Source organism: Sminthopsis crassicaudata, chromosome X, assembly GCF_048593235.1.
Source record: "Sminthopsis crassicaudata isolate SCR6 chromosome X, ASM4859323v1, whole genome shotgun sequence".
Lineage (NCBI taxonomy): Eukaryota > Metazoa > Chordata > Mammalia > Dasyuromorphia > Dasyuridae > Sminthopsis > Sminthopsis crassicaudata.
The window spans coordinates 56,988,263-57,005,894 of record NC_133623.1 but is presented as its reverse complement, the minus strand read 5'-3'; the positions used below and the strand labels follow the sequence as shown (position 1 = coordinate 57,005,894).

Below are 17,632 nucleotides of genomic sequence, written 5' to 3'. Positions count from 1 at the left end.
GACCATATCAATTAGAAGGACATCAGATTGTTCAAAGGAACAATGCCCTGATGCCAAATGTACTATGGTAGAACTTTTGAGAAAATGCTGAGATATCAAAAAGAGAAGGTCAATCCATGACAGTATGAGGAATATATATGTAGATTGATTAAGAGTTGATTGGATCAATTGGTGAAGTTTTCTCACAAGACTAATTCTTGGCATCAAGAAGACTGAATAGTGGATTCCTGAACCACTACATATACTATATATACCTGAACCAGTATCATATAGAAAAAGAACAAAGAAGTCATGGCCTAGCATCATGTGTAAGTGTTGTTTCTATGAAATAGTTAAAGCTTCTTTTTTTCTGTTTACATCCATTCAAGGTAGTTTAACTGTGCAACTTGAGGTCATGTCCTCAGGCCCTGGTTCCCACTGTACAATGCAATAAAAATTAAATTCCATAAAAACTTTGAAGACATAAATTAAAAATGTTTTTTTTAAAACTGGAAAGTAAATAAACAAAACTTTAAAAATGAGTGAGTTAAAGAACAAATTACAAGAAAAATTTCATTAAAGATAACAATGAAATTTTTAGGATTCGGTTGAGGCAATATTTAGGAGACTTTATATCTCTAAATGCTTACATTAATGAAAGAGTAGATTGATAGATTTGGCATGCAACTAAATAAAAACTACAAAAAGAACAAATTAAGAATTCCAATTAAACACCAAAATGATAATCCTAAACATCAAAGAAGAGATTAATAAAACTTTTTAAAATTTGAATAAAAGTAGGAGCTGGTAGAATGGCGGAAAAGATAAGCCATTGTTTAATTTGGTTTAAAAAAAAATACCAAAGTACTAATATCAAGAATGAAAAAAAAATGACATGCACAACAAATGAAAATGGAAATAAAATTAAGATGCTATTTGGGTCTGTTATATGGCATTAAAATTGACAAATGAAATGGACAAATATTTGTGAAAATATAAATTGCTCAAATTACCAGAAAAGGAAATAGAATGCTTAAATAACATCATTAAAAAAAAAAAATTGGACTAGCCATAAATGAAATGCCTAAGGGGGAAAGAAATAAAATCCAAGACCAGATAGAAGTACAAGTGAATTCTACCAAACATTTAAAGAACAATTCTAATATAACCTGTTTGAACAAATAGGCAACAAAAAAGAATCCTACCAAATTCCTTCTGTGTCACTAGTTCTGATCTCTGAACCAGGGAGAGTAAAAACAGAAAAAGAAAACTATAGAGAAATTTTCCTAATGAATATTGATCAAAAATTTAAGTCTACTAAGGAAATTTCAGCAACATATCACAAAGATCATGCCCTTTAACAAGGCTGGACTTATGTCAGGAATGCAGGTTTTGTTTTTAAATACTATAAGCATAATTTGACCAAATCAATAGCGGAGGCAAAAAAATTTTTTGATTATCCCAATAAAAGAAAATGTCTGAGGTAGCATAGAAGAAAAAACAAGATGACGACCCTGGAAGATAAGTTGAGTACACTCAGTGTTAGTGGGTGTGATGTGAATGGAAGATCAGTCAAAAGAGAATGAGGGTTTATTGAGGTGATTCCTGGAAAATAGTGGATTAGGTCAGAAAATCCCAAACTATTCCCCATAAGCAAGACAAAATATCACCCCAAGGCAAATATAGAACTGTGAAAATAATCAAGAATTAGGGCAGAACAGTGGTGGTCCTAAAATAACCAGAAAATAGGAAGATAACAGAATGGAGATTTGGCCCACACAAAGTGTAAACACAGGCTAATTCTGCAGAAACAGCCAGTGGGAAGTCCTGAGGACAATTAGATTGGGAAATAACCTTTTGATCCTAGTTACAGGAATTCTCAGACAATGTGGGAACTCTGTCATCTGAGTCAGAAAATATTGAGGCAACCTCTGTTAATAAGGGATACCCAGCTGTGCTGCTAAAACTTGGCCATAGATGAGAAGGAACCAGCACATATCTTGAGTGCAGAAGCAGCAGGGAAGAGATTCTACTGACTTTGAGAACCTATTTTTTCCAGGAGAAAACTGAAAGAGGACTGAAGGCCAGAGACAACATACTTCACACTCCAAGACTAGAGGTGATTACATTAAAAAAAAAAAAAAAAACTCCTATAAATTTTTTAAAAAGCAGGCAAATGAGAAAGAACCTAACCATAAAAAGTTACTATGGGAATAAAGAAGACTAGAGTTTGTTTTCGAAGGGGGATACTAAAGCAAAAAAAAAAAAAAAAAAAAAAAAAAAAAAAAAAAAAAAAGCCTCTCTTAACCTGAAAAGTAATATCAAATGGTCATCTGCTCCAAAAGAATTTAGAGAACAAAAAAAAAAAAAAAAAACTTTAAAAGCCAATGACAAAGACTGAGGGGAAAAAATGTTTTAAATAAGAATACAAGACAAGATTATTAAAAAGTCAATCCACTAAAAAAAGATATCCAGAATTTTAAGGAAAACAATGACTCCTTGAAAGCTAGAATTGAGCAAAGGGAAGCCAGAAAGGTTATAAAAGACAAAGAAATAATAAAATAGAAAGAATGAAAAATTAAAATTTTGATACATAAGGAAAACAACAGATTTGGAGAACAGATCAAAAAGAGAAAACATAAAGCTTTGATCAAAAGAATCTTAATACAATAGTATAATAATAAAAAAAAATTGCCCTAAATTGTTAGAACATGAAGGGAAAGTAGAAATAGAAAAATCCATCAATCACCACCTGAAAGAGATCCTACAAGGAAATTCTACATGGACATCATAGCCAAATTCTGAAACTCCCAGGTCAAGGAGAAAATATCAACAAGCCAAAAAACAAGAAGAATTGAAATATAGCAGAACCACAATGACAATCATACAGGACCTGGCAGAAGCTAGTATATACAGTGTATATTGAAGAACAAAAGAATTAGGAATGCAGTTGAAAATATCATACCCAGTAAAGTTAAGCATAATCCTGAATGGGAAAAAAAACAAAAAAACAAAAACAAACAAACAAAAAAACAATGAATTGCTAGAATTTTCAGGATTTTTGCAAAAAGATCTGAATTTAATAGAAAAATTTGACATGTCAAATCCAAGAGATATAGAAGGTAAATGTCAAAGATTAATTACAAAGGATTCAATGAGGACAAACTTTGGTATATGGAAATGTAAACCATATGGCTAAGATTATCATTAATTGAGTCATTCAAAAGAAAGATTAGGGTAGAGCTGAGTATATGATTCTAAAAAGTAAAGCAATATAGGAAAAGATAAAAGTAATGAAGTGTAATAGATAAAACTGACACAGAAAAATTAGATGGAGTAGGATGATTGATAGTTCTGGAACCCTAACCTCATTGGTAATGGGGTAAAGAGAGAACTACATGTGTGTGTGTGTGTGTGTGTGTGTGTGTGTGTGTGTGTGTGTGCACGTGCGTGCACACCTAAATTCAGAAAAGAAATGAAGGTAAGAATAGGGAGGGGGAGAAGATGAGTGGCATTTTTAGAGGGAACTCTACTCATGTCAGATCTGAAAAGAACATGAATTTAGAAGGGAATAAAAATTATTTAGATTTATGAAGAAATAAGAGGGAATAGGATAAAGGGGAGGGTATAAAAATTGTGTAGATCAACAAGAATGGGATAAAGAGAGATGGGAGAGGATAAGGGAGGGATTGTTGGAGGGGGATAGGTTAAGGTAATGAGTAGTAGTAAAGTAAGGAGAGCTGTGAAATAAGAATAATCAACATGTTAGTCTTTTTAAAATGCACAGCATAAGGTTGAAATATTGTTGTGGTGTAGGAAATGATGAGTTGGTAGAGTTAGAAAATTATGGAAAGTCTTGCACTTATGAAAGAAGCTATTATTCACTTTCAAAGAAATAGAAGACAAACAGTATGGTCTTACATAGATGCATATGAATATATTTGTGATTATACATACATATGTATATGTATTAATACATGTTTATATGTATGCATAGACAACATTTGTTTGGGTATATATGTGTGCGTGTTTGTTTATATCCTCCCTAATTGTAGCTTTCTGAGAAAAGAGGGGAGGAAGGGAATAAAAAAAAAATAAATAAAAAAACCTACACAGCAGAGAAAAGAAAGTGAAAAGATGAACACCTCTGCACACAATGTATAGTATTTGTTATATAGATTTTCTTGAAATGGAAAGTATTGCTTTATATTTTGAATATTCCATGTTCTGCTGTGTACATGGCAATGTGGTTTTTTTCTTTTCTTTTTCCTTTTTAAATTTAAAATAAAGAATAAAAGAGAATGAGAAGAGGTGGTCATACTGAAGGAGAATCAAGAGAGAAAAGTGTCACAATAACTTAAAGAAATGAGAGTATTCAGGAAGAGGTGGCCACCCATGTCAAAGGCTTCATAGACTAGGTCAAGAAGGCTGAAGACTGAGAAAAGCCCTGTGGATTTAACATTTCAGAGACTATGTAAGAGAGTAGCTTCAGAATGTAGATGGCTTTTCCTAAGAAAGAAAGAGAAATGAAAGATGGTGGTTTCAGGTAATGGCAGAGTTGAGTGAATGAAAGGGACTTTTGACTTGTTTGAGGAAACATGGCAGGAGTTAATAGGTAAAGAGAGGCAGTGCCTATAAGAGAGGTAATGCTCACTGACACTGGCTTGTGGAGGAGACAAGAAGAGGAATTGATATTGACAAAGAGTAAGGACATGTCTTACTCTAAGAGTGGAGTAAAGGAGGAGGTAGGGAAATAGTATGGAGAAAGGTACTCACAGTGGGGTATCCTGTATTTTCTTATTAAAGGAGGAAGAATGACCTTTGCTTAAACCAAGAGTGCTTAACCTTTTTATGTCATGGACCCCCTTTTCACAGCCTGGTAAAGCTCATAACCCTTTTGAGAAGAGAGAATTATGTTTTTTAATGCATAAAATAAAATAACACCTAGAGTGACCAAACCCCCAATTATGTTGAAGTACAGTTATCAAAATATTTTTAAAAAACAAGTTCGTAGGTCTTGGGTTCAGGACCATAAAAAAGATCAAAATTAATATTGCCTTTAGTTTCTACTGTATTAATACTACAATGTAATTGATTTTTTTTGCTGTGTTTTAAAATTGAGTATATCTACCTAAAGTCACCTTCTTATATCCTTGATTTGAGTTCAGGAATTTAATTTTCTCTCTGAATTAGTTTAAAGGTAAAAATTTTTTCTGTAAGTTTACTTTTAACACACATTGTTTTATGAATCACGTTGGGAGAGAAAAATCAGAGCAAAAGAGAATAACAATGGGAGAGATTAAAAAACAGAAAAAAGAAGTGAACATAGCACGTGTTGATTTACACATTAGTCTCCTTAGATCTTTTTCTGAATGCAGATGTTGTTTTCTGTCCAAAGTCTATTGGGATTGCTTTGAATCACAGAACTGCTTGGAAGAACCAAGCCTTTCATAGTTAATCATTGAACATTCTTGCTGTTTCTGTGTACAATGTATTCATTCCTGGTTCTGCTTGTTTTACTCAGCATCAGTTCATGTAAATCTTTCCAGGCCTTTCTTTAATCAGCTTGTTTATCATTTTTTTATAGAACAATAATATTCAATTAGCTTCATGTACCACAGCTTGTTCAGCCATTCCCCAATTAATGGGCATCTACTTCTTTTCCAATTCTTTATTACCACAAAAAGAGCTGCTACAAACATTTTTGCATAAGCGGGCCCTTTTCCTTCTAAAAGTACAATCAGGAGAAAAAGTTGATATTTCTCCTGTAATTATATTTCCCGTACTTCCATGTAATCTTTTCTTGCCTATCTGTTGGAATACACTGGAGCGCTGTTGGAATACTTGAGAGCCACCTTATGGTGGCTGCGGGAAATCCAACCCAGAATGGCTCTCCTCTTGTGAGAGGATGATACAAGGAGACTGGGAAGCAGTTGCTGTTCTCTGACCTCTCTGAATGAGAGGGCATTGTGTTGTCTGGCCTCCCTCCTCTTCCCTCTGCCTCCAATTTATCTCATTCCCAATCTACAACACCTGTGTCAACAAAGGCTGCCTTGCAACTCCTTCAGATGCTATGACCCACAGTTGTGGAGTTTCTCAGAGAATTGAACTGTCCCTTAACAACTATCCTTCTGAAATTAGAGATTTTATCTCTTCCAGCAAATCTGATAAGAGATTTTATAAGCTACAGGTGGATCTCATACAATGTTAACATGCCTGAATTATCAGAGAGGTGCATGAGTTACCTCCATTTAATAAGGGGATGCTAAGTGGTACAGTGGATAGAGCCTGGCATCAAGAAGACCTGAGGTTCAATGTTGCCTCTGACCCTTCACCCTGTCTGCCTCCATTTCCTCATCAGTAAAATGAGGAGAAGAAAATGGCAAACCAGTTCAGTATCTTTGCCAACAAAATCCCAAATGGAGTCACAAAGAGTCTCACACCAGTGAAATGACTGAACAACATACACATATTCGGACATGCGGTTTTTCCCTCACTAGAATATAAGCTCCTTGAGGGCATAGATTCTTCCATTCTTTGTCTCCCACCACATAAAAATGTAATTGATATCTCACTATGTCAATCCTCAAGCATCTATTAAGTGCCTACTGTGTGCCAAACATTGCTATAGATGAACAAGTTCTGGAGATACAAAGCTACAAAGCAAAACAATCCCTATTCTGGCAGATAACTCTTATCAGTGAGTTCTAGAACAAGGATGCTTCCTCATCCAATCCCTGAGTTTTGTTATTGTTTATTCAGGTAGCAACATTGCACTGAGCTTTAATAAAGTTAAGATGGTTGGAGTGCTTGCCTAGGGCACACAAAGCAAAGAGGCATCAAATAAGTTTTAAAATGTATTTCTTATTCCAAGAATGCTAGGCTACTGTATTAATCTGTCTTGATTCTAGTCCTGATGGCTGACCCAGGGATATGAGGTTTTCCCCCTTGGCTCCTGTCTACAAGGATGTTTGAGGTTAAATCTGGGAGCAGTGCCCTGCTGGTCCCACCAGGCATTTAAATCCAATTCTTGAAAAGGACTTGGGTTAAATCCCATTGCATGGGGGAAATAATGGAGGACTCAGTATGAGGTTCCTGCAAGGCTGAGGACCCAGAATTCATCAGTGACACCCAAAGAGAGAATGAAAAGCAATAGTTTGAGACCAGGGACCATAAATGGCACATGCTTCTGGGAAGTCCTCCTGGCCCTCTATCCATAAACTCATCTTGGGTATAGTGTGTTTGTGGATTCCTCTCTTTCAGGGATTACAGGCTGCTCATCCTGGGCCATTCTTAAGACTAGGGAGTGAGAGGGAAGCTGCTTTGCTTTAGCCCTAATGCTGACCCCTAATGCTGATCCCAGTCTTCATGCCCCTCTCCTACCTCTTTTCCCAGATGGTAGAGTAAATTTTAGAAGGATGCCTAATATGAAATCATTGTGTGACATCCTAAAAGGTATGGATAATAGGGTGATGGTGAAGTCCCCCAGGGGTGGTGTTGAAGCCCAGGTCTGGGGAGGTAGTGCAGAACAGTGGAGAGCGAGTGCTGGATTTAGTCCATCTTGGCCCTGCCACTGATTAGTCTGAGAATGGCACTTTTCCCCTCCTTGGACTTCAGTTCCCTCATCTCCAAAGGAGAGTATTGGGCTCAGTGACTTCTAAGGTCCTTTCCAGTTTCTAAACTTCATGGTGTCTAAGGTCCTTGGAAGACTCTTCCCCGGGGAAGGTTGTGAGCTCTTTGGAGTGCTTGTAGCCTAGGGAGGGGAAGTTGGCTCCAAGGCAGACCCTGAATCCCTGGGGAGTTGTCATTGCACAAAGAGGTTCCAGATTTTTTGCAGGACAAGCCAAGGGCCTCCAGTGGACAGCATCCGGCCAGCAGTTCTAGCCACTATCTCATACCCTCAGATTGTTGGCTCCACTGGGTGGTGTACAACATGGAGGACTATACTTTCTTGCTTCTCATGGAGTTTGTTCAAGGCAACAAGTCACGTTTCCAGATTTTTCAGTACTCACCAATGCTTAAAGGAGTCCATTTGGATTCACTCAGCTTGCTCTTTCAAATTCCTGCTTTCATCCCAATTGGTAGGTGGAATTACCTGAGAATTTGCAGGGGATCAAAAGGCTACACATCTAGGAAAATCTGGGCAGGAAGAGAGGGTTGTGAGAGACTGGAGGCTCTGGGGTCTAGGGAATAAAGAGATGGGGTTGAGATGCTGAGCGCAGGGAGGGGTGATATGAACTGGGGGAATTCATTACATGGTATTGATCCCTGAGAAGGTGATGACATGGATTTCGTGATGCTGCTGGGCATGGAGAAGTACACTAACTACCCCTTGGTGCCCAAGGGATTGTTCTACAATCCTTTCTCCCACCTGCTGTTCATTTGGGGCAATGCTATTTTGCAGAGGTGAGGACAAAGGGGAAAACTGGGTGGGAGGGAGGGCTTCCAGACCAGTGGCCATGTACACCACAGGGAATCCCTGAGCTTTGGGGGACCAGAAGCCCCTCCCTCTATTTTCCTCCTCCTTTTGAGAATTGGCTACAGCCTTTCTCTTGCTCACAATGCCCCAAGAAACCTAAATGACCAGAGATCCAGGTAGGGCAAGTGGATGGAGTTGTGAGTCTACAGTAAAGAAGAGCTGAGTTCTAATCTAGTCTTATGCATTTAATAGCTGTGACTCGAGTAAATCCCTCAGACTCCATTTGCTCATCTGTAAGGAATAACAGCATCTGCCTCCCCATGTCGTTGTGAGGATGTCAAAGGAGATGATATTTATAAGCACCTGTAAACCTAAAACTAAGTCTAGATTCTGACCTTGAGTGCCCTGAGACTGTGGGCTAGAGTAAAAGGGCCCTGAGTTCAGATTCTGACCTCTTGACTCATTATGTGATTCCAGCCCTTATATTTCCCCATCTGTCCCATAGGGGCATTGGATCCTATGAATCCTTGAATTTATAGCCCAGGGAGCTGAGGGTGTAAAAGGCTGGGAAGGGGGAGTAGTGGAGGAGGAACAAGCAGAGGAGAAACAAGCGAGAGCTCCTCGAAGATGCCCTTGACTAGGTTCCCTTCTTCTCCCCCCACAGCTATGACAAGAGGAATTACATTTACATGTCTACATTTCCCAAGGAGTCCTCAGTAAAGTACATGACCAGCTCCTACAAAGGCCAAGTGGTGTGCGTCACTGAGAACGAGGAGGTGGGGAACAGAAGGTTGGCCCGACCATTCCCATAATTTCTGCCTCCCTACTCTCTGCCCCCTCCTAAACACCCTGCTCCTCCCAGGAGGATCCCCATCCCTTAAATGGGCTTCAATGCTCCTACTCCCCTCATCCTGGGCACCCTCCTCCCTAGCCCCCCAAAGGATCTGGCTGGGGCCTTCAAATTCCTGCCCTATTTCACTTTCTCTCTCCTTGTCTTTCCTGGGGTCTCGGCCCCCCAGATCTGGTTCATTGTTGAAGGCAGCTTCAAGGTACATCGTCTGTACCCATCAGATGGCTGGCAAGTTGTTTTCAACCTTTCCCAGATGAAGGGCTCAAGCCTGTACGCAGCCAATGAGACCTCAGTCAGCATCTTCTATGATAGTATGGGGGTACACCAGGTGAGCTTGGCCACCAAGGAAGGAATCTATCCACAGAGGGTTGAAATAACCCACCCTCACTCCCTTTAAAAACTTTTCCCCCCACAGTTAGTCTACCTGATTAACAAAAAAGGGGAAGGCAAGCTGCTGAAAAGGCAGCTGCCAGTGGACCAAATCTTGGTGTATCAACTGCTTGGTCTGACCACCTTTGAGGCTCATATTAGCCCGTGAGTAAACCTGAATCCAACTGCCCACTGGGAATGACAGAGTAGTTGGGGTGGAGGTGAGAAAAGGAGAGGTTGTCAGGTCTCTGAGAATCCCTCCCATGCAGAAGCCATTGAATGTCTAGCTGAGATGACATCTCCATAAATGCTTCTGTGACTCCACTAGGTAACAGTAATGCTTCTCTTCCCCATTTCTTCTCATGCTTTGCATAGGCCTTTCACAATGACTTCACTATCTGATTTCATAGTTATTTTTTCACTTGACATTCCATCTCCCTTGTTCTTATGCTATAAGCTCTTTGGGAATATTAAGACTATCACCATTGTCATTTTACTGAGTATTTGCTGAATAAATAAATAGGACTAGTAGATGGATGGATGGATGAATAGATGGATGGAGAGATGGATGAATGAATGCATGAATGGATATATAACTGAACCAGTGGTTGGGGGGTTGATATGTGTATAGATGGATGGATAAATGGACAGAAAGGGAAATATATAATTAAGTCAATGGAAAGCTGATTAATACAGAGATTTATGGATAGAATGTGTAGATAAATGGATGAACATTTAGATGGATGGATGATAAATGACATGTGAATGAAAAGATCTGGGGGGTTGCCTTGTTCAGAATGGGACATGGTTCCTCTCCAATCTCTTTCCCTCCTTGCCCTTCCTAGGCTTGTAGGGACCCTCTCCTTTATTAATCCCTGCCCTTTTGAGCTGATGCAGATAAAAGATCTGCCCAACCCACAAAGATACACACGGCTGGAGCGCTATCGTGCAAAGCCACCCTTCATAAGCTCCGATTCTGGCTTCCACAGCAAAGTCTCCCTGGCCATCTACCAGGGCCTTGTCTACCACCTGCTCTGGCTGCACGCCAAGTATAACAAGGTATGCTTGGGTGAAGGAGGGGAGGTCCAAAGTAGCTGGAAAGCAGTTGGAAAACTCAAGGGGTTTCCTTCCAGCACTTGCCAGAACATTTTTGGTTGCCTTTCTAGCCCTATGCTGATCCTGTCCATGACCCCACCTGGCGCTGGTGGAAGGATAAGAAGCAACATAAGGTAAAAGGGCAGGGGGTAATCCTCCAGGCTCCTTTTTTCCTCCTCCTTCTGCATTCTGCTGCAGGGCATGGAAGGGAAGCTGGGGGAATTTATAAGCAGGAATTGTGGGACTGGGCCAGAGGTTCCTCAGCAGTGTACTGAAGGAGAGCTGGTTGCTAGATTTTCAGGGTGAGCATTATGCTTTGGAAAAAACCAAATACTACAGCTGGAGATCTAATTGTTAAACCATCTACCAGCGTGCCACGGGCCCTGGGGCTTTGGAACCTGGGACAGGGGATACCATAGCCAAGAGGGAGTACTAACTCATTGGATGGCAAGATCTCAAAAGCAAAGTCCTTAATGGTTTGAGGCTGGGGTGGGATCAGGAGTCCTTAGGGGAGTGCCTCAAGGATATGGGCTTGGCTCAGTGCTAGTTAATATTTGGATCAAGGCATACTATGCTCATTAAATCTGAAAGGGACAGAAAGGAGAGAGAGCTTATACAGAGGATGAGAAAGTTTAGAATGAAACAGATCTGGGGCAAAAGAGCACAGGGATGAGTCTGATAGGATGTACAGTCTTAACACTTGGCTTCAAAAAGTCAGTGTCCAAAGCACAGGCTGGGGATGGTTTGGCAACACCCTGGAGGAAAAAAAGGTGTTGGGGTCTTAGTGGATTGCTAGCCCAACACATCTCCACCTTCTGATGTACCAGCCCAGAATGTCAATGCCATCTTTCCTCCAGTAAGAGAGAAGCAAGGAGGTGACAGGTGGTGCACTTGTACTCTGCTTCAGTCCCATTACACCTGGGAAGCTGTGTTTGATCTGGCTGCTCCTTTTCCTTAAGGCCACTGGCAAGCTAATAGTCTAGGGGAGGGCATGAAGGATGATGAGGGCACTGGAGGTCATGCTGTGGGAGAATCTGTAGACGGAACTGGCCATGCTCAGTCTGGACAAGAGAAGGTTTAGATGGAGCCTGAGTGACTGGATATCATGTTGAGATTTTGTTGAGAGCGTTGCTGTGTGAAAGAGGGATTTAACTTACTTTGCTTCACCCCTGAGAGCAAAACTGGGAATAGTCTGGAGGAAAAGGGAAGAGAGATAGGGAAGATGAAGAGAGGCAGATTTAGGGAAAATTCTCTACCAATTAGGGCTTTCCAGGAGAAGAGCTGAGCAAAGCTGCATGGGGTTGGGGTGGGGCAGTGTAGAGAAGGAGGTACCCTGGAAGAGGATTCCTCTTTGAGTCTATGACTTCCTTTCCATTTCTTTCTGGGATCCTTGGCACTATGGGGACTGCTGGGATTTTCAGGAGGTGCCCAAAGCCTGATGATCCCTCCCTGGTCTTGGCAGGCTTTCTATTTCTACAGAGCCAGTAACTTTCAGACTATATATGGGGTACATATTGACATGGATGGCTATGGAAAGCTGTATAAATTGAAGGCTGAGAGTCAGCTGCCTGAATACATCTACCTGGACAAGGGAAACAACTACAGCTTCTCCATTTATGTGGTCACTCCCAAAACTTCCTGGAAAAGTGGGTGGATCTATGTGGACCCCAAGGGCTGGTGGAATGGAATAAGGTTGGGGGAAAGATGATGGAGCAGCCAGTCAGGGAGTTGGGAGGAGAAACTCTGAGCTGCTGGCCCACCTTTGTCTCCTTCCTCCCTTCCTGCAGACAGCATCCTGTTTGGACACAAGCATTTGCGTCTGGCTGTGATACTGGCCCACCCTCAGTGTGTGGCAGCGAGAGTGAAAGTGCAGCCTTTGATTAATCGAAATGCCATCCTCTTTCAGGTAAGAGGAGCAGACCATGTGAACAAACGTACATGTGTATTCCTACGTGAATGTATTCTAGCTACAGTTCAATTTACCTGGATTCTTGGGCAAGAAGGAATTAACATCTTAGGTACCAGATGAAGTGACTATGAGGTTACAGTCTCAGTTCTAAGCCTCAAGGCTCTTTAGCCAGTAGCGTGCCTCAAGGCCCCACTGCACACCAGAAGGATTTATCAGGTGTCCTCTACAAAACAGGCACTGTACTAGACCCGGGATACCGTCCCTCAACAACGCATTTGTCTTTCTTCCCTCGAGGACATTTTATACAGGATAGGTGCACAAGACAAACAGCCACAGAATCACATAGACTGATTGTAACTGAGTAACTAGTAACTAGTAATCTAGCTAGGATGGGCCTTATGGCCTCAGGACAGGGTCAACCCTGTCCTCCCCTCAACTCTCCTGGAGAGGACTGAGGGGGAGATAGGGAGGAGTTCTCCAGAACCTTAGCATCTTCCCTTCAACCTGACTAGGTGGTTATCAAGGACAAACGTAAATGCTTCAATCAAAGTATCAGTGGACACAACTTGATGAAAACAGCCACACTGATCAAGGTAAGACACAGGGAGGGATGGAGGAGAAGGTCGCCTCTTTGGTTGGGAAGGTAGCTCACAAATGATAGGGTTGGCAAATTGGAGGCAGTAGTTGACAGAAGTCCTTGGGCCTAGGCTGGGAGTCAGCTTGCTTTCCTGCTCTCTACCCCTGATTGCTAATAGGAGAAGCAGAAAGTGGATTACAGTAAAAGGGTTGGGAGTAGCTGGCTGCCAGCACTGAGTAGTAATCCTTTGTACAGCTAGTTGACTCAGCTGGGAAGTGCTTCCGTAGAACCCAATATGGACATCAGATGCAGGTAACAAAGGACAAATCATGGGGGTCTGTCAGACTCTTAGGGAGGGGAGACACTCTACAGTCTGGGTTCTGGTCTTCCCAAGGATGGGGAGGGTGAAAAGTTAATTCTCCTGCTCACTCAAAACTGACTCCTTCCACCTTTTCCCACCCAACCCCCAATGTGGGAATGGCAAAAAAGCATGCAGTAGTTCTTGCCCTTTGGGGGGGTCTCAAGTGGATAAAATGTTCTCTCTATTCTTCAGCTTAGAGAATGAGGAGGAAGGATCTTAGAAGTCCTGGCACAGGGCCATTCCCCTTTCTCCTTCAGCTCTACATTTTAGTGGGTAGAGGCCAACTAGAATCAGCTCCAACCAGGAAGGTTTGCTCCCAGTGAAGGGGGTGCTCTGGGGGATTCCCTGGGAGAAAGGACATGATATGTTCCTGCTTCCTCGTGGCTTGGCCAGGAGAAAGGACATGACATGTTCCTGCTTCCTCGTGGCTTGGCCAGAAAGGATAGTGGGAATTGGGAGCAATGGATGAATTTGATGCTTCTCTCTTCTCTCCCCAACTCTTCCCTCTTGCTCTCTGTCTTCCTTCTCCACTTCCTTTGACAGGGCAGTCACCTGATCCCCACCTTCATCGGCTGCCCCCCGGGCAAGCGGTTGGCCTTTGACATCACCTTGACTGTTCAACAGAACAGGGAGACCAATAAACGATACTTTGACTGCGTGCACCCAGACCCTGAAATGCCTTGCTTCTTATTCAGTGATCGTGAGAGAGGGGCCCCTGCCCAGCCACCCAGCACATGACCTTCCCCCAGCCCAGTACCAGCCCTCTGCCCTAACACAGATCCACCCTTTTCCCAGTTCAGCCTTGTTTCCTCCTTCCACAGCTTTCTACCCTTTCTTCCTGATCCAAGACATGGTGACTGGTGAGTCAGGAAGTTTCAATGGCAGGTAAGCCCCATGCCTTCCTTGTTGTGGCTGCTTTTGGGAAAGCCTTGGGAAAAACCAATCCGGGGACTTCAGTAGTATTGTTACATGCCATAGTGAGGTACAAATCCTGCCTGAGGAAGTGCTGCCAAGCTGAGCCTTTCCTTAAACCCCCTGAGACCACTTTCTTTCCTCTGGACCTCCCCTCTCGGGCCCCTGCCTCTTGCCTCACTCTGTGTGGATGTGTCTGTCTGTGTCTGTGTCTGTGTCTGTGTCTGTGTCTGTGTCTGTGTTTTGTAGGGTGGGATAAAGCCAACAGTGAGCCTCCCTTTGTCTGGGTGGAGAAAAATTTGGGAGACAGGTGGAAGGGGACAGGGAGCTGCCTATCTGGCTGGGTCCTTGTTGCCCAAGTCCCTGTGTCTCTGGTGCAGCTATGTCCTAAAGGTGATTGGTGGAGGAACTTCCCTGAAAGAAATTGTGGATTACTCAGAAGATGACATCTTCCGCTACAACAGTCCTAATGACACGTAACTACTGACTCCAAGCCCATAGGGTTCCTGGAGTCTCTCCCCCATATCAACCTTCCCCTGCCACTTTTCCCCAAGATTTTCTGAAGTCTAGAAAGGTGGGCTAATTCTCTAAGCTGATATCTGTAATATGTGTTGCAGCTGAGATTCAGACTCACATCCTTTGGCTATCTAAAGCCAGCTCCTGTCCCATGGCTCCATTCTTGCCCATGAGGGCCAAACCAAATCCAACTAAACCTTTCTCTTTACAGTCTTACAATTACTTGAAGATAGCCCTCATGGCCTCTTGCCTTCTGCAGGTTAAGCATGCATAAAATCATAGATTTAGAGTTAAAGGTCAGAGGCCACATGTGCTGGGCTCTGTCAATATTTGTTAATAGCAAAATGCCTACCAGGAGCTGAGACATGGCCTCAGGCAAACCTGTGTGCAAACAGCGTGCACGCACTCACAAGTATCCCTTGGAGGATCTAAGTTCACCAGATGGCTGGCCTAGGAGGCCCCAGCCAGAAGCAGAACATAGCCTTTCCTCTCTCTAGCTCTGAGAGCCTCATCTGGATTGTCAGGGACAACTGGACAGATAGCCATTCCTTTAGCATCCTGAGTTATAACAGCTCTGGCATTGAGTAAGCAAGGCCCCAGTCCCAGAGCCCTTCTCTCTGCCTGCCCAGTATCTGCAGGTGGCTCCCAGCTCCTGGGGACAGGGAAAGAGCTTCTTACTTCCCTGGTATCTTCAGGGTGCTCCCAGCCCTTGAGGAAGGGAAAGAGTTCCCTGCTTCCTCAGTATCTGCAGGCTGCTGCTGGCCACTTTCAAGATGGAGGGTTGGGGGTGGAAATGGAGGTTGCCTTGGGTCTCCTCAGTGCCCCATAGCTGCACAATTTCCCTAGGTGGCTATGTCTGCCGAATTCTCCTTGTTATGATATCGTCCCCAAGTCTATCTATTCTCCTGAATTTTTTTTCAAAATCATGGTGAGCAACAGGTAAGATCTTCTGGGAAAGGGAAGGGAAGGTGGTGTGGAGGCATATGGGAGAGCCCCTAACTTTCCCCTTGGGCCCAAAGCCATCCAAGAACAAACCCCATTGCCCTTCTGTCCTGGCCAGGGGTGTAGACACAAGTACCTACTGTGATTATCAGCTCATCTTCATCCTCCACATCCATGGCCTCCCACTCAGCAATAGCAGGGCCCTCTTCTTTTTGTGGGTGAGTCTCTCTTCTTCCTGCCCTTCCCCTGCCCTTCCCCCATCACTCCTTTCCCAGTCTTCCCCAGTCTGGCATGGTGGGAACAGCTCTGAACCTAAGCGTCAGAGGGCCTGAATTTGTATCTTGGCCCTGCCAGTTCTTGAATGACGTTGGCCAAGGGATTTGACCTCTCCTGGCCTCAGGCCCCTCATCTGTAAAATGAGGTGATTGGATTGGATCCTTAGAAGGCCCCTTTCAGCTCTAAATCTCTGCTTCTGTGGACAGGGGTTACAGTAACTATTCCTCCCCACCCAGCCCTAAATGACTGATTGTTTCACTGCCTCCCTATCTGCAGCTTCTCCCCTTTGCCTCCCTTTCCATCATCACCACCTGTTCCCTAAAGCCTTTAGGTCTCCTGCCTTATGCCCATACGTTCATGCCATCCTTGGAGTTCTTGGGGATGCTTTCCTTCATTCCTGCTCTGCCCCATGGTCCTCAAGCCTCTTCTTCTAACCTCTTACCCTCCCCAGATATCCTTGTGTGTGTATTTGGCCATTCTTTTTCTTTATATCTCTTGGTGCTTCTCCTGGCCACACTTCCAGCGTTGGTGGTCCGTCTTCAGGAGGAAAGTCAACGATGTCATCATGTCAGGTGACATGCTGAACGGAGTAAACTAGAGGGATGTCAGGGCAGAGAGCCAGGGTCTAAGTAGAAGTCTGGACAGGGTCTCAGGGAGAGCTGGGCTAAGGAGCAGGGGCTAATTAGGCTTGGGGCATGGAATTAGGCTAGGGACAAGGAAGGGGCTGGACTCTCTGAGCTGTACTGGGAGGCTAATTCATTAAGTCTGGTTCTTCTCCATACAGAGTCTTTTTCAACATACTCGTCATCCAGTGGTTCTGTCCCTTCCAGTGCAAGGGTCAGTGAATTACAGAGCCCCGAAATAGAAACAAGATCTTCCCGAAAGACAAGATTCAAGAAAAAATATTGAAGCTTTGATAGCCTCCACAAACCTCTTGGTTATCCTTGGTCTCTTCTCTTTCACCCCAGCCTTCTTCCCCTCTCCATCCCTTCTGGCCTATCTTCCTCCCAGGATACCCTTTCCTTTCTACCCCAACATTTCCTGAGACTTTCCAGCCCCTCCTTTTTCCTCCCTAGTCCCCTGCCATCTTCCATTCCTTCTGGCTTCCTCCTATCCTACCAGCCTCCCTCATCCTCTGAATCAATCAATAAAAAGCCACTTACTTCTAAGGAGCGGGTGTAGTTCCTGCAGTGTCTGGGCCTAGAGTATCAGAGGAGGGTGTCTCTTTCCAGAACTAGCACACACTGGGTTGAAGGTGGGGAAGGGAAGGTGGAAAGAGGAAGACTAGAGCACAAGGACCTGAGAAAAAAGAGAGGAGAACCTCCTTGAGTGCTAGTCTAAGCTTGGGAAATGGCCAAATAATGGCCAGCTAAACTTCTGCTCGGTATATTCTTTTTTTTTTTTTTTTTTATAATTTAATTTTTATT

At 43.1% G+C, this 17,632-nt stretch overlaps 1 protein-coding gene across 1 annotated transcript in view; it reads left to right on the top strand.

Moving 5' to 3' along the window:
* The window catches only part of LOC141548482 (cation channel sperm-associated auxiliary subunit gamma-like), a 29,281-nt gene extending 11,923 nt beyond the window's left edge, over positions 1-17,358 (top strand). Inside the window, exons 9-28 of the mRNA XM_074277413.1 lie at positions 7,375-7,434; positions 8,007-8,060; positions 8,256-8,385; positions 9,063-9,174; positions 9,418-9,576; positions 9,664-9,782; positions 10,463-10,676; positions 10,784-10,846; positions 12,175-12,358; positions 12,500-12,618; positions 13,134-13,214; positions 13,454-13,510; positions 14,103-14,259; positions 14,381-14,444; positions 14,852-14,947; positions 15,485-15,571; positions 15,834-15,926; positions 16,048-16,147; positions 16,657-16,777; positions 16,990-17,358. Of these exons, the coding sequence (XP_074133514.1) occupies positions 7,375-7,434; positions 8,007-8,060; positions 8,256-8,385; positions 9,063-9,174; positions 9,418-9,576; positions 9,664-9,782; positions 10,463-10,676; positions 10,784-10,846; positions 12,175-12,358; positions 12,500-12,618; positions 13,134-13,214; positions 13,454-13,510; positions 14,103-14,259; positions 14,381-14,444; positions 14,852-14,947; positions 15,485-15,571; positions 15,834-15,926; positions 16,048-16,147; positions 16,657-16,777; positions 16,990-17,114 (2,195 nt within the window). The 3' untranslated portion in view covers positions 17,115-17,358. The remainder of the gene's footprint in view (positions 1-7,374; positions 7,435-8,006; positions 8,061-8,255; positions 8,386-9,062; positions 9,175-9,417; positions 9,577-9,663; positions 9,783-10,462; positions 10,677-10,783; positions 10,847-12,174; positions 12,359-12,499; positions 12,619-13,133; positions 13,215-13,453; positions 13,511-14,102; positions 14,260-14,380; positions 14,445-14,851; positions 14,948-15,484; positions 15,572-15,833; positions 15,927-16,047; positions 16,148-16,656; positions 16,778-16,989) is intronic.
* Positions 17,359-17,632: the final 274 nt, after the last annotated feature.